Genomic DNA, 16,755 nt, shown 5'->3' on the forward strand with positions numbered 1-16,755 from the left:
GCGAGAACGACCTCTATTCCCTACTCGCTCATGCTACTTCCGAATCTTGCTCCCTCACTCTCACTTATTCCAAAAGGTGCCACTCCATGCGTCTCGCCTGGAAGGCCTGTTCCTAAGTCCGTTATTCTCATTCTGTCTCAGGGCTACACTGGTCTCATTAGTAAATCGTCAGCCAATACGAACAAAGCAATTTCTGTTTTTATTCTCGAATTCTTGACCTCGACCGTTTAGTAAATTGTGGCCTAAAGAAACGTGCATACATACTGTACAGTATGTAATATGTGCAGTACAGCACACAGTGCCCAACATATGCATAAAAGGATCCTCTGCTCTCATCCTCTGTGCTACACGCATGTTATATTCAGAGAGAATATTGTCTTTTCGGTATGTTGCATACTTATACATATGATGACAGTGTTACCTTACGCGTTTTCGTGCGCGCACGCGCGCTCGAATTTCGAGTTAATTGAGTAACTTTATGTTTTAATTGTCAACATGTATTTGAAAGCGTTCTTTCTCATCCAGATTACGGGATAATCATTCATTGTATAGTTATGGCATCCACGATAAAACGTCATACCGTGACTTCTACCCTTTGTTTTAATCCTTTGTGGGAAGAAGCATACTTTTTTGTTGAACGCGAAGGAGCGGCGAAGTGTCTGCTCTGTCACATGTCAACAAATCAGTTCAAGAAATACAATCTTCAACGACACTATAACTCGTTCCATGCGAAAGCTTTTGTACATTACACACCGGAGAAACGAATTGCAAAACTGGAAAGCCTGAAGTATAAATTAGCAGAAATCGATACTGATTTACTTGAAGAGGTAAGTATTATAATGAAGATGTTACAGTTTCTAATTATAGATAGTAAAACTTAAAAGTTTCATTGTTGTTTTAATTGTAGGAGAGCAAGTATGTTAATACAGAACCGATCATTCAAACAAGTTATAGGATCGCATTGGAAATTGCACGAAACGTTCGTCCATTCTCGGATGGAGAATTTATCAAGACATGCCTGTTAGCTAGTGCTGAACAACTATGTCCGGATGAAGTTCACAAATTTGAAGGAGTGAATCTATCCCGACAAACAATTCAACAGTGTATTCATGAAATGGCTAGTAATGCATCGCAACAATTGAATGTAATTGCTAAAAAATTTGTTGTGTTTTCTTTAGCTTTCGATAAGTTGATCGATACGTCTGGTGCTTCGCAATTAGCTGTTTTTATTCGAGGGATTGACGATACATTTGCACTTACAGAGGAGCTGCTAGACATTTTTTTTGTAAAAGACGATGCAAAAGGAGAAGACATTCTTTCCTGCATAGAGGAAGCAATTAAATATAACAATTTGGACTGGTGTAAGCTTGTCGCAGTTGTCACCAATGGTACACCATCCATAGTAGATATCAATACTGAGTTTATCGATTGTCTACAATTAAAATTACGAAATCTAGCTGTTCCTCAAAAAGTAGTTACTATACATTCTATAATTCATATACAACATTTGTGTGCAAAATGTATACAGTTTGATAATGTTGTGTCTGTTGTTGTGAAAACAACAAATACTATACAAACGTATGGTCTCCAAAATTCGCAGTTCAGATCATTTTTGGAGGAACTTGAAGCCGAATACGTTGAGCTACCATATCACACTAATATTAAGTGGTTGAGTTGTGGAAAAATATTAGATAAATATTACAATCTCCTCGCTGAGATTGATTTACTTATGAATATGGTTGGTGATCCAGTACCGGAGCTACAAAGCGATCATTGGATCGCTGATTTAGCTTTTATGTGTGACATTATTCATCACCTGAATGCCCTGAATGTATCTTTGCAGGAGGAAAGGAAAACAATTATAGATTTATTCGATTTAATACAAGCATTTAAAATGAAATTAGAATTATGGATAGAACAGTTACGAACAAAAACTATGGAACATTTTACGAAACTAGCATTAGTGAGTCCTAAGATTAATTTTGATAAATATATAGATGTTCTGAAAAATCTCAATAAGGAATTCACCTTGAGGTTTAAAGATGTTTCAACATTAGAAAAAGATTTTGACTTAGTAGCGTTGCCATTTTCTATAGACATCAAATCAGCACCACCTTATTTGCAATTAGAACTTATTGATTTAAGATGCGACAGAAACTTAAAACAAAAGTTTATGGATAAAGTTGACTTGATAGATTTTTACAAGAGTTTACAACAGAGTAGATTTCCTCAATTATATAAATATGCAGCGCGTATAATGGCTATGTTTGGATCGACTTATATTTTTGAAAAGTTAGTATGTATATTAAGAAAAACGAAAAACACATCCAATTATACAGTATCAAATCATAATTTGAAAGATTCGCTTATTTTAGGCACAACACAAACTATAATATAGCAGATTTTTATTTATTGAAATTATTGTATCAATGTTCTTTATACATTACAATACATAAATACACTCCCAAACAACAAGAAAGCACGCGCGTACTATCGTTAATTTCTTGTGAAATAATTGTGATAAAGTAAAAATGCATGTAGAGAGTATAGATATGCATAGATACATAAACATTACCTGAGTTCCCTATATGGCTAATTGGTTCTGTCAGAAGAAATGAGAATATATGAATTGAGGCGGTCAAAATAATAGCACATTTAACTAAAAATTGTGTATAGCAATAAATTAACGAATAACGATATTTAATGCTTAATATTTTGTGGCTCCTCCTTTACATTTATTAACAGTCATCATTATCTTTGATAAAGATTTATAGAGTTTTTTAATATAGTTTCTCTTGTGCTTTAATTGCTCCCACTCATCTTGAATACAGTTTTTGTTTTTATTAGGCAATGTTTTGAAATTGTCTGCCATTTACATTACAGCTCGGTTAACATTTCCATAATAATTTTTAACGATATGACTCTTTACATGTATTTTAAAATTTTTACTTTACCACAATTATTTCGCAAGAAATTAATGATAAGCACGCGTATGCTACGTTGTTGTTTGGATGTGCATTGTAACATACAAACAATGTGCATTTATGTATCAGCTACATGAATGTAATATGGAAAATGCAGTATATGGTGACCAGAAGCTTGATGTGTAAAGGTAAGTGCAAACTTCTATTATCTTTTAACAATTATTTAAAACTCAACTCTGTCTACATGACAAACTAAGTATGGCCAGACAAAGTACAAAACGGTATACGTATTGTTTACACATATTCACGAAAGTATTCGGACACCTTGGAATAACTTTTTTATAATTAGGCAACGCGATTTAAAATTTTCTGAGATGTTAGAGGGCTTGGATCGAAAAATTGTTTTCAAAAATTGTAATTGAACGGGATGATAGAAAAGATTAAAAAATGTTTTTTCAACTTTTTATCCGAAGTCTATAACGAAAATTTAAAAAAATGCATTTCATAAAAATTCGATGACTTACGTGCACACTGAAAATTTCACAGAAATCAGTTAACGTTGTTGCGAGTTACAAACAACTAAAGATACCGATAATCACGAGATTTCTAATTTAAAAGATGTACATTAATTGAATCAAATTTAATTGTTTGTGATCTCTGATTCTCTCTCTATCTGAATGAACAAAGGATAAGTTAATATTTAACAACAATTAAATATAATTAATACATCGATCGTAGATTATAATATAACTTTAAAATAACAGCTGACCTTAAAAAACAACTGCAATATATGCTATTTAAGAGCAAATTTTTTTAGATCTTTTTATTTATTTTTGATATATTATAGATATTTGATATATTATATATAGATATATTATATATTATATATAATATATTATAGATATTATCCAAAGCGACAAGTACTTTATTTTAAATTTAAGAAATTTCAAAACAATGTTTTACTGTGACATTTTGTTAGATTACCAAAAACAAAAGTAATATGTTGAAAGTTGTCATCTTATTTTGCTCATCCTGTATCGGTACTATGAAAATTAATCTAAGAAGACGGTGGGCAACAGATTTTTCCCGGAATGGTTACTTCACCCGCAGCTTTATTGCAAAGTCGACTGTTCTCTAAATAACAGATCCTCTGTAAGTGCTCGAGCGCTGTTCCCAGAAATGTTTAAACGTTAAAATTTAATCTCCAATGTTCGACAAATTGCTGATATTTTAAACGACTCGAATTTCGCGAAAACGAACAATAAATCTGAAATGATTTACAAGTTTGTAGCCTTTATCTGCACAATAATTTATTTTACATTTCTTCCGCAAAATAAGGTGTCCGCTTTTTACACGACGCAGCGGCGGGCGAAAAACTGAATACGTCCGTAGAATTCGTCCGGAAATGCCGCAAATTAAAATGTCTTCAGAAAGATTGGAAAATTCTCTCCATAAACGAATTTATCGTAAATTGAAATACAATTGTGCTCAGGAATGGGCCAAATGAACAATGCTTAACTTTAGGTGGGCCGCAAAAAAAGAAAAATCAATGTTCATAGAAACAAATATTTTTATTTTGATATATTATTATAAATATTATTATAAATATATTATATATATATTTATATATATATTATTAATATATTACTAATATATTAATTATATTATTAATTATATATATATTATATATATTATTAATATATTATTATAAACATATATAAAGTTAAATTATTGTTTACGTCCTGATACTTGACATCTCTTCTCTGATACTATCTTTCCTGTTTCGGGAGAAATTTTATTGGCCGAGACTATTTCTATTTGATTTTTACTTTGCGTCGGATATATTATTGACTGGGCCGCAAAAATGTTCATCTCGGGCCGCGAGTTTGACACCCCTGCTTTACAGCAACGTGAGATTCTATTAAAAAAAAAAAAAAGAAACAAGTTTGACCTTCGTGTGTCCTCTACGCGTTGACCTATCAAAAAGGATCGAACAACTTTTGTCTGACATCCTTTTTTTTACTGTCGTCAAAAACGAGCGAGTTATTCAAGTGTCTTGTTTCAAATGTCCCACCCTGTATATTGTCCACTCGGATCGGTTTCAAATAAAGCGATCATTGTTGCAATACGTAGAACTTTTTCCCAACGATAAGATGTGATGGTGCAACACAGCGATCTATGGATCTGTTAATAATATCAATCGTTTCTTGGATGAATCCGGGAGTATAAATAAGTGGGGATCATGAAGAAATCAAACATTCAATGCTACGGTTCAGTGTGCTGCAGTGATACATCACGAAAAAGAAGGTGTGTATCAAATTTTTTAATTTTTTAATTTTTTAATTTAGAGTTGCTTCTTGCTATCTGTCGGTGTACGGTATAGTGTTCTATGTAATCGATATGGCGTTCTATGGCAAACGTAACACAACGTCACAAAAATCAATTCGTCGATTTTATTCATAAGTAACAGTGTCGCATTGATCGTGTGGCAAATGATCGCTCGGTTCCGGTGACTTTCGTTGCGACAATGAGAGACGCGTAAAGAAATCGAACGAGGGGAGGATCCGATCAGCTTTTATAGTTAAGAAAAGAAGTTTAAAAGAAAACGAGTTTACGAAGAGAAGTGAATAGTTATTTATAATTCGTGGAAAAGATATGGACGATCGCGTAGTGCAAAAGAAAAAATAATTACGGGAATTTAGTCTAATATTTTTCATCGCAACAACACGTTATATTATTATGCCATATTCTGTGACCATGACAACTTTTAACCGTTTCTTGTATCGTTTCTATTTACCTGCCGTTATCAAAATCGTTTCGAAGATAAATTATCACAGAAAAAGAAGCAGCGGCGATGATCGTTCTCCTACGTTATTTAACTTTATTTATACGGAAAACGCGCGGAACTTCGGATTAATGATTAGAAACTAGACCGTTAAACAGCAATGCGATAAATTCTCCCCAATTTTCCTTCAGCTTGTAAACAAAAACGAACGATTCGGGGTAGAGGGGACACGATTGTTCGAGCCCTGCGCCTCGTTTTCAGAATACTTGACTAATCGGCAACTGTAAAAACGAGCCGCAAATTGTACATTTTTGTTTCAAAATCGGAGGAAAATTGGGCAGAATTTACCGTATTCACAACACATTCTCTTTCCTTTGTTCCAGGAGGACACAATGGCACCACACTGTCCTATATTCATAATTTGCCTGATGCTGATTCCCAGCAATATGGGTTTTCGAATTATAAACTATAATTCGAAAAATAATTTCGATATCCAGGGTCGTGTTGTCGAAAGAATTCCCAGCGTCGATTGCCCGCGCGAAGAATCTGTGAATTTAAACAATTTAGGCGTCACCGAGTTTGAAGAATGCTTCGTCAATAGCGCATTCATAAAAAACGTCAACTTAGCTACGAATCAGTTAAAAAAGATACCAACAAAATTATTCGATTGCGTACAGAATTTGGAATGTGTAAACGTGGCTTTTAATCGCATCCCAGACGAAGAACTGTTCAATGTCAGTCATCATAATCTGAAAACCTTGATTCTCGGTTATCAAGATAATCAAAATAACGCGATGCCTTTCGGATTTCTGTCGTCGCAGATGCAAACAGGATATTTTCCAAATTTGGAAGATTTGCATCTGGATGGGCTGGGTTTTTCGATATATAATTTAAAATACAAAAATATGTTTCCCCAGCTTAAAACATTATATATAACAGACAACAATATCACGTTTGTAAATACTGATTTTCTGTGGAAACTTCCGTCGACTTTGACAAACTTACACGTAGAAAAAAACCGTCTTAAAACGGTGGATCTGTTCGCCGTGAAGAGCCTCAAGTCTTTATACTTGGACGATAATCCGTACCTTAAGACTCTTCGATTCGGCGACATAACAATTCTATCGTTAAGAAGATGTAATCTATCGAGTTCGTCGGTAAATTATTTCATCAACGACGTCCAACAGTCTTTAAAAGTGTTAGACTTGTCGGAGAATTACCTGACAAAAGTGCCCGAAAATTTATTCGTTAATGGAAAACGAATAGATATTTTAAGTCTCAGTAATAATTTGATAACGACAGTGCCAGACATCAAAGGATTGTCGTTTTTGACGAAATTATCGTTAAGTCATAACAGCGTGAATCGCGTGGAGAATCTGATATCGTCGTCGTTAGAGGTTTTAAATCTCAAACATAATAAAATTAGCCTCATAATCGAAGCGACGTTCTCGGGGCTGCCTTCGTTGAAGGTATTAGATCTGTCGGAGAATCAGCTGGAAAGCTTGCCCTTCGAGTGGGCGTACGGATTACATAAACTCGAGAGTCTGAATCTCGATTCGAATAAGTTTGCGACGTTCGCCGATATATCGGTGGCATCCGTGACAGATCTGAGGCATTTGTACGTGGGAAGAAATCGCTTTGACGAAATTCGCGAAACCGAGTTGCAACAGGTACCGGAGGATTGCACGATCTACGTGTTATAAATTACAATATTATAACATAACAACGCGGGCGTGGACGGCGGTGTTTCCTTAAGGCGAGGGTTAAAAGATCGCGGAAATCTATGACAGTCCGATTAGTCGACATCTCCTGCTCCCTCTTGGAAATTATATCATTTTTGGGGAACGAGGCTTAGGCTTAAGTTACGGTACGCCGACATGATCGCAGCGATTCGAACGAACGACGATTTTTCTATTGTTTTAATTATTCTTTTGTATACAATAAAGAATTAGCGTTGTGCATGTAAAACGTGTCGCTGATTTCTTGAGTTTCTTGGATCCTTTAGAAAAGTTTCATTCGAATTGTTCTAAAACGAACGGACGATTCGTATAAATGATGTTGATTAAATGAGAGCCCCAACGTCCTATGATTTTACATTTGAAATATCGTGGATGCGACGCGAACCAGACGGGCCACCGAGTTAATCCGAAGGGCCTGGCCTAAACAATGACGTATAGACGAGCTAAAAGGAAAGAAATAGTGTGTCTCGTCATATAGTTATTGATCTGTGTTTCGCTTAGATTTTTCGTAGGGTGCAAACAGGGTCCGAAAAATTGAGAACCGTGAAAAATGAAAAAAAAAGAAATGCACGTTTCAAATTGAAATTTGTTAGAAATCGGTTTTATATTAATTCAGTAATGAAAGAGCGTCGCAAGCATTGTTACTCATTTTTTCGGATTCTTTTGAAATCTTCGATCCTGATTAGAGAAATAAGAAATCTTTTCTTTTCCCTTTATGCAGATATGCATCAATATGTAATTATTATGTAATAATTAATTAATATTAATTATATGATTAATAATGATTAATATGTATATAATATTAATATTAATTATATGATTAATAATGATTAATATGTAATATTAAGCATTCATAATATGAAACATCAGAGAAACGATGTAAAAAAACGTAAATATTCAATCGAAAAAATGATCGAGTAGCAGTAATTATGCGCATAATATTCAACCAGGTCTGTGATCGCATGCAACACGTCTGCAGGGATCTTTACGCATCGGCTGTGGTAAAAACGGAACTTCCGACGGACTAGCTTCAGGAGTTAGCTGCCAGATGGCGCGTCGATGTTCTTAAAGCGTTCCGTTCGTACGCTACGATCACAGCGCTAGAAAAATATAAACAGGACAAAATTGTCCTCATAGCCAAAATTGTGTTATATAAGGCCCCGAGTCAGTACAAAAAGGGGGCAGTACCGAAAACTGATTAAAAACATTTTTTTTTAACTTTGATTGAAAATATAAATGTAAGTATAACGCGAAACGAGAGAAAGAAAGAACGAAAAATATCATTTTAATTTCTTTTAATCTATTAATTTCTTTAATTTTAATTTTTATTTTCTTCTTCTCATTCAGATTTTTTGCACCTTCTATCCTCTTTAAAAGATCTGCAATTTTGGTTCGTTCGCTGGTTCTTGCAAGATCATTGTAGATTTGATGATACGAAGATTGACAGTTTTGCAGCTTTTTTTTGAATTTTCAGCTTCTTTCAGTGGAAGGGTATATATTATTAATTATAATATAATAATAATTATATTATTATAATATAATATAATAATATAATATAATAATAATCATATTATTATAATAATTATATTATATAACATAATAATATAATAATTCTGTTTTCATGTAAAGGCACTAAAGTTCATTATTCCTTCCCGTAATTATTTCAAGGTAATTTAGTTCTCAAATATGTTAAACAAAAATCATATGATCCAGTGCTGTACAATCACAGTGTCGTACAAAGGTTTTCGCAATTTTTTATCGTATTAGAGCGAAACAGTGTCATCGGTCGCAGTGATATCCGAGGGAAACCGTGTTATATGTTGCCATATTGTAGGAGGGCTGACTGTAATTTATCCAATAAATTAATAGAAATTAAAATAATTCTAATCAAATAAAAATACTTCTGGAACGTCATCTTTAAAATCCGTCATTGTAAGATAAACTGTGCGCAGCAACGTTCCGATAAATACACCATGAGAATTGTGCCGTTCGAATATCCGTTTCTCGAAGAGTTAACCAACTCGAAGCGCAATAGCAATTGTTGTTCCTAAGTCCGCGATCAAACTCGGTCTGAACCGGCCAAACTTTTACCGCATTACCGCGGAGGAGAGATAGAATCGGCATATAGAGAACGCGGATGTATTCGTCTGGTCCGCGAAAACGGGGCTGTGTAGAGCTCGGTTACCGTTTTAATCCCTCGCCGAATTGCAATCCTCGCTGGCTCAAACGACCACGTTGTCCCAGAGGAGCCGCTCGTGGCTGTCGAATATTTTCAGTTTCAGCCAAGAGACCAAGTCCATCAGCCCGCTTCAAAAGCGGACGAAACATAGCGTTTCAAATATTTCATCACGCTCTCCTTATTACAGTAATGTCTCCCTAATTGTCGCCAAAATTGTGCACTTGAATAGACGATTTGGAAAGGGGAGACGCGATCATTCGAGCCTCGCGGTTTATTTTTATAGTTATAAATTGTCCACAATTATAAAAATGAGCCCCGAGGTTCGAATAATTGTATCTCTTCTTCCCAAATTGTCTATTCGTGTGGTCAATCTGGGCGTCAATTAGAGAGACATTATTGTACAGTTATGTCTCCCTTACTGACGCTTGGATCGTCAACTAAAATTGATAATTTGGGAAGAGGAAATACGATTATTCGAACCTTGGGGCTAATTTTTATAATTGTGGACAATTTATAATTATAATAATAAACCGCAAAGTTCGAATAATCGTATCTCCCCTTCCCAAATTGTCCATTCGTGTGGTAAATCTGGGCGTCAATTAGAGAGACATCACTGTACAGTAATGTCTCCCTTACTGACGCTCGGATCGTCAACTAAAATTGATAATTTGGGAAGAGCAGATACGATTATTCGAACCTTGGGGCTCATTTTTATAATGGTGGACAATTTATAACTATAAATTGCCCACAAATTGTCCATTCGTGTGGTCAATCTGGGCGTCAATTAGAGAGACATTATTGTACAGTTATGTCTCCCTTACTGACGCTTGGATCGTCAACTAAAATTGATAATTTGGGAAGAGGAAATACGATTATTCGAACCTTGGGGCTCATTTTTATAATTGTGGACAATTTATAACTATAATAATAAACCGCAAAGTTCGAATAATCGTATCTCCCCTTCCCAAATTGTCCATTCGTGTGGTAAATCTGGGCGTCAATTAGAGAGACAACACTGTACAGTAATGTCTCCCTTACTGACGCTCGGATCGTCAACTAAAATTGATAATTTGGGAAGAGCAGATACGATTATTCGAACCTTGGGGCTCATTTTTATAATGGTGGACAATTTATAACTATAAATTGCCCACAAATTGTCCATTCGTGTGGTCAATCTGGGCGTCAATTAGAGAGACATTACTTGTACAGTAATGTCTCCCTTACTGACGCTTGGATCGTCAACTAAAATTGATAATTTGGGAAGAGGAAATACGATTATTCGAACCTTGGGGCTCATTTTTATAATTGTGGACAATTTATAACTATAATAATAAACCGCAAAGTTCGAATAATCGTATCTCCCCGTCCCAAATTGTCCATTTTTGTGCAGAATCTGAGCGTCAGTTAGGGAGACATTACTGTAATATTCGTCTCGACGGCGGCGCTGGGCATTTTATTTCGGTGACGGAATATCCGCGGTAAAATGGGGCAGATTTTTGTTCGAAAAACGAAAGGATCGTTCCTTGATAAATCGCAGCTGGCACGACGCCCGTGTCGCCACGGAAAGGTCGTCGCGTGCTCTTGGAAACTATCGTCGGGGCTTAATGCAAAATCCTCTCGCTATCTCCGCGCGGTATTTCCGTCCCGTTCCGGTTTCTATTTATACGCCGAGATTTCGATGTGTCTTCGACGATTCTAATTTACCGTTCCTCACCGACGCGATCGGATCATGGGAGGCCCCGACGAAAGCGAAAGCAATTAAACCCGAATTTCCTCCCCACGTCATTTCGTTGCCGTCCGGCCGTTCCGTGGCTCGAGCGGAAAGTTGGCCGCGCGTCTCGTTCGCAGGGAAAACTTTTAATTACACAATGCTCGTATTTTTTGTATATATTTTTTTCTTTTTTCGTTTTATTTCGTATTTTTTCTCCGTTAGTCTCGTAAAATAAATCCTTCGAACAACGAGTCGAGAAGAAGAACGCGACAATATTCTCAAACTCGCGGAATGTTTCCATTGTTTTCGTATTTTGTCTGCACAGTTTTCTCGTATGCGCACACAATTCGCAGTCCGGCGATCCTATGCGTTTAAGGGTAACGCTGCGTAGTGTAAAAATAATTGGCAATAACAAATTTTCAGTGCTGGCAGCAGCGAGCCTGTTATTTCACACTTTTCCATCGGTTTAAATTGCTCTCTCTCTCTCTCTCTCTCTCTCTCTCTCGGTTGTACCGCATCGCGCGGCCTCTTTTAAAGAGGCATCGTAAGTCCTCCGACGTGAAAATTTTTCATACCTTTCGCAGAGACGAACAATCGCGAACGGAAAAGGGGGAGAGCCGGACAACAACAGCTCGAACTTTGCCATTTAACAAAGTTCGAACTGTAAACTTCCGTCTCGCAACTAAACCGTATTCTCTTCGATGCTTTTCTCTTTTCTTTTTTTTCCGTCCTTATAATTAAAGCTCCCGAAGAAACCTTCGAATTTTTCGAGCAACTTCGCCGAGAAAAGTTCATTTATGTTCCTTCACGCGGAACAGCAACTACATCCATAACGATTTCTCATAGGAGTTATGTGTGTGTGTGTGAGAGAGAGAGAGAGCTTTCCTTCCGACTTATTTCTCGAACCATAAAGGGAAGCTGCCGATGGGGAAACAACTTTGATTGTAGCTCGTGGTAAATTGTATCTTGCGCGATTATATCGGCGCTGCCTCGTTCGCGGTAGTTCATCTAATATTTTCTGCGCTGTATCGACTATCTTATTTACGATGTATTTATTTACTTATTACCATGTATTTTTACCTAGTATTTTAATTATTCTTATATACATACATGGAGCGATCCTATTTGAAGATTTGCACACACGATTTTTTAATCTCCAAAACTGTGTGGGTTGTTTCTAAGAATGTTCTAAATGAAACTTGCTCTGTCTGTGTACAATTATTTTTACACAATTTTTATGTCGAGCACGGTTTTCTATTTATATCCATACTCTTACAGTTTTATTTCATATTCATGTGAATTTTTACAATTTTATATTGAGCATGGTGTGTTTCTTATAATACCATGGTTCTCATACAATTTTATTTTATTCATGTGGAATTATATTTATTTATATTTTATTATATTAATTATATAATATAATAATTATATTATATCTATTTTATTATTTTATAATACCGTGTTCTTACAATTTTATTATATTAATTTGGGTCTATTTTTTTACAATTTTATAATATATATAAGTAACAATTTTAATTTTTTAATATAAGTATTTCTCTCTTCCTTCGTTTAATGCTAGGATACAAAGTTTTTACAATTCGCTTTTACATTCGTATTCGCTTTACAATCCGCCTTTTACATTCGCATTGCGCTTTTACAATCGCTTTATATTCGCATCGCTTTACATTCTCGCTGGATTTACATTCGTATCCACATAACCCATTCTCGCAGACCTACGCATAGTCGCTGCTACCGCATATTCTTAATCCTAAAAATATTCCACCGAAGGATGACGATGTTTTTTCTTATTCCAGGCGATACCTGAAAATTTAACACTGGACCCAAATGAGTCCCCAAAAACCAGATCGACCTATATGCGTGCAGTGAAACCGCTCACACTAGGGATCCTCCAAAAATTGACCGAGTCTACCGAAAGGCGGACCGCAGTGAGGAGGAGTGACAGTATGCCTATTATATGCTAACAGGTGCAGCACCTTACTCGCGAGAGAAGGGAAACGACGCTAGCCACCTAGCGGCTGGAGCGGGAAGCAGCGCAACCGACTAAACTCTTCCTCGCTAGCGATATGTAACTAGACCAGCGAGAAGCATTTCACGGTTTACGGGCCGCATGTGACCCATTCGCTGTTTATTTGCAGGTTTATTGCTGCAGGTAATCACGAAGAAAATGGTAACTGAGCTCTTTTAGTAATAATTGTTAACATTAATATAAACAAACATATAAATCTTAAACTATATAATAATGAATGTCATGAACCATATATTGAACTAATACCAATTAATATTAAAATTCCTACATCACCTACACCCGATTCCTCAAAATTGTTAAAGTACCAGAATTTAAACTATTTTTATTTTGATAACAAATTACTAAACAATATGAAATAAATCCTAATCCGTCCCAACCTAATATAATTCTTAATGTTCTAGGACTTAATATTATTAAACATATTGATAAAATAAATAATAACAACAAATAAATAAAACGAAATAAATAAATATTTGTTTCTATATAATTAACTGAATAAGTTATAATAAAACCAGAAATAAACGAAACAACAGTGTGATACACATTAATCCAATTCAATCTATATATAATAAATAACTAAATTTTATACAATTAAAATTATTAATCACCCATTCAAATAATATTATAAATTTAAATATTTCTACAAATATTCTTGTTAGAAATAATAATAAACTTAATATAAATATCAATGATCTAAAGATAACCAAAAGATTTATAATTTTGCAGTGATTGTTCGAACCAATTGTCGAACAATCAATAATTGGTTCGCCGCTGCAGGTTGCTCATCGATGTGCTATAAACAACGGTTAAAAAAATCGCTTCGCAAAAATTGCATTTGGTTGGCGATAACGTTGCTAATAACGAAACGAATAGGTTATGTTCTAGCAACTTTCTGATGCGAGATTTTCAGTGAAAATTAAAAAGAAAATGCGAGAGTTTTCTAGGTCTCGGTAACTTATGCGCATACTGGACAAATTGCATTGGAATCGACGGGCGGCCGGTAAATATTCAGGTAAATATTGTTTCCCATCAGCGGCGTCGCGGATACGCGGGGAAATACGAATTGAATTTTTCATGCGGAGCTGTTGAAACGAGCCGCTTCTTTCAGACACAATGCGCATTCGTTTCGCGAACGCGCTCTCCCATGAAACACCTTTTCAATTTGCCTTGAATCCTGTGTGCTATACACACATATACACAGGGTGTCCCGAAAATGTCTCGTAATATGGAAATGGGAGGTTGCTGAGGTCATTCGAAGCGACTTTTTTCTTAGCGAAAATGCGAAAATAAAAAAATAAATAAATATATAATATATATATACAATAATATATATATATATAATATATAATAATATATAAATCAATTTTTTTATTAAATAAAAAGATATTGCACCATAAACCAGTGACTTGCGTGCATGGTCAATTTCTTGAAGTAATATAAATTTGTAAATATTGTTTCTGTAATAATAATATATAATAATATATAATTATAATTATATATATATATATTATATTATATATTATTATGTCCGAAATAAAAATAATAAGGTAATAGAAGCAGTTCGTTGCTTAAATTATTATTATTCTTATTACTATTTCGTTTTTATTTTCGACGAATTTTCCACGGGTTTCTGTGTGCAGAAAATACAATTTTGTTGTACTGTAAACAAGTTCAGAAAATTCGCCGTGCGACGGGCCTCGAATTGGGACGCCTCTCACGTATTTTATAATAGCACCTGAAACTTTAAATGCATTTCTCTCGGAACGAGGTTTTCGGAACAGGATGCACGCATAACTCAGTTATTTTTCCAGCAATTAACAGGAACATTTTTTGTGCAGCCTGCTAATTAGATCACCCACCGACACGTGCGCACAATTTTTAGTCCGATTGTTCGCTTTCTTTTCGCTCGATACTAAACAACATCGATTTTATCGTTGTTTTCGTGAACATTCTTTTATAACAAATAATACAAGTACATTCTTCTTGAAAATTCATACGTGCAATCGAAGCTATTATCCTAAATCTGTAAAAAATGCTTGATCCTTCTTTTGACGTTTTTCATCCACTGTTATTAAAATCATTCTGGAGATAAATAAAAAGAAAAAGAAGCAGTGGCGATGATTTGTTTGCTACGCTGCAACTTTATTTACGTGGAAAACGTGTGCAATTTCGGATTAATTATTAAAAATTAAATCATTAAATAGCGATGTAGTAGTCTCCCTAATTTGCTTTAAGCTTGTGAACCAAAATGGACGATTTGGGAAGAAGAGACTATGAAAATAGTTTATAGTAGTTTATTATAATAATTATATTATATTATATTAGTTTATAATAGTTATTACATTTTATTATATTAGTTTATAATTGTTATTGTATTATATTATATTATGTTAGTTTATAATAGTTATTATATTATATTATATTATATTATATCAGTTTATAATAGTTACTATATTATATTATATTAGTTTATATGATAGTTATTATATTAGTTTATAATAGTTATTATATTATATTAGTTTATAATAGTTACTATATTATATTATATTAGTTTATGATAGTTATTATATTATATTATATTAGTTTATAATAGTTATTATATTATATTATATTATATTAGTTTATGATAGTTATTATATTATATTATATTAGTTTATAATAGTTACTATATTATATTATATTAGTTTATGATAGTTATTATATTATATTATGTTAGTTTATAATAGTTACTATATTATATTATATTAGTTTATTTCCATTCCCAAACCGTCCATTTTCGTTTAAAAGCTGAAAGAAAATTAGGGAGAATTTGCTATATTCGTGGTCCACATGGACCCAAAGTGTTAAATAGCACCCCAAAACGAAACCCCGTAAATGAAAAATGAAAAAGCGCTATTTGGCAAGTCCAGCAATATTCCACTATTAATCGTTTCCAGACCGAAACAATGGGGAAAGAAACCATTGTTCCTCGAGCAGAGCAGACAAATGTTCCGGATCCACGCATCAGGTTCGAGTGGTTCGCGATCGGAGGTGCGAAACGGCGGAATTTTCTTCGCAGTTTCCCCGGCGAGCACGAAGGCGGGGCAGCGTCGAAAATCTTTTCCTCGGCCCGATCCATATTTTTTCAATTTTTCCACCGGCCATTATTCTTCCGCGAGTTTTCACTTCTCTCTGTACAGGGGGGCCGGCGATTTTTCTCGGGCGAGACACTTCGCCTTGGCGAACCAGGGAACGGCGGCGCAGGGGGCGGGCCGTTTGATATACAGCGGAACTTCGATCTTTCGTGGGAAATGGGTTTCGTCGTCGTACAATGGAAGCCCTTCGATTAATAAGAATATACGTTCCATGAAAATATCGGCTCGCCGTTTGA

The 16,755-nt window shown here is 34.8% G+C and overlaps 2 protein-coding genes across 2 annotated transcripts; both read left to right on the top strand.

Annotated features, from left to right (window-relative positions):
* Nucleotides 1-39: 39 nt before the first annotated feature.
* On the top strand, nt 40-2,699 carry LOC117224152 (general transcription factor II-I repeat domain-containing protein 2). Its single transcript, XM_033476868.2, has 3 exons — nt 40-384; nt 526-827; nt 908-2,699. Exons 2-3 carry the CDS (start codon nt 555-557, stop codon nt 2,396-2,398), a joined length of 1,764 nt encoding a protein of 587 aa, XP_033332759.2. The 5' UTR covers nt 40-384; nt 526-554; the 3' UTR covers nt 2,399-2,699.
* A 2,407-nt stretch (nt 2,700-5,106) lies between these two features.
* Nucleotides 5,107-7,677, top strand: LOC117224155 (osteomodulin). The gene is made up of 2 exons (XM_033476877.2): nt 5,107-5,231; nt 6,093-7,677. The coding sequence occupies exon 2, from the start codon at nt 6,102-6,104 to the stop codon at nt 7,410-7,412; it is 1,311 nt and encodes a 436-aa protein (XP_033332768.2). The 5' UTR covers nt 5,107-5,231; nt 6,093-6,101; the 3' UTR covers nt 7,413-7,677.
* Nucleotides 7,678-16,755: the final 9,078 nt, after the last annotated feature.

Source organism: Megalopta genalis, chromosome 13 (assembly GCF_051020955.1).
Source record: "Megalopta genalis isolate 19385.01 chromosome 13, iyMegGena1_principal, whole genome shotgun sequence".
Taxonomy (NCBI): Eukaryota; Metazoa; Arthropoda; class Insecta; order Hymenoptera; family Halictidae; genus Megalopta; species Megalopta genalis.

Excerpts from the sequence above, each read along its gene's own strand:
- LOC117224152 (XM_033476868.2), top strand. The coding sequence starts at position 555 with ATGGCATCCACGATAAAACGTCATACCGTGACTTCTACCCTTTGTTTT. Across the intron at positions 828-907 it reads ATACTGATTTACTTGAAGAG|GAGAGCAAGTATGTTAATAC; the intron begins GTAAGTATTATA and ends TTTTAATTGTAG.
- LOC117224155 (XM_033476877.2), top strand. The coding sequence starts at position 6,102 with ATGGCACCACACTGTCCTATATTCATAATTTGCCTGATGCTGATTCCC.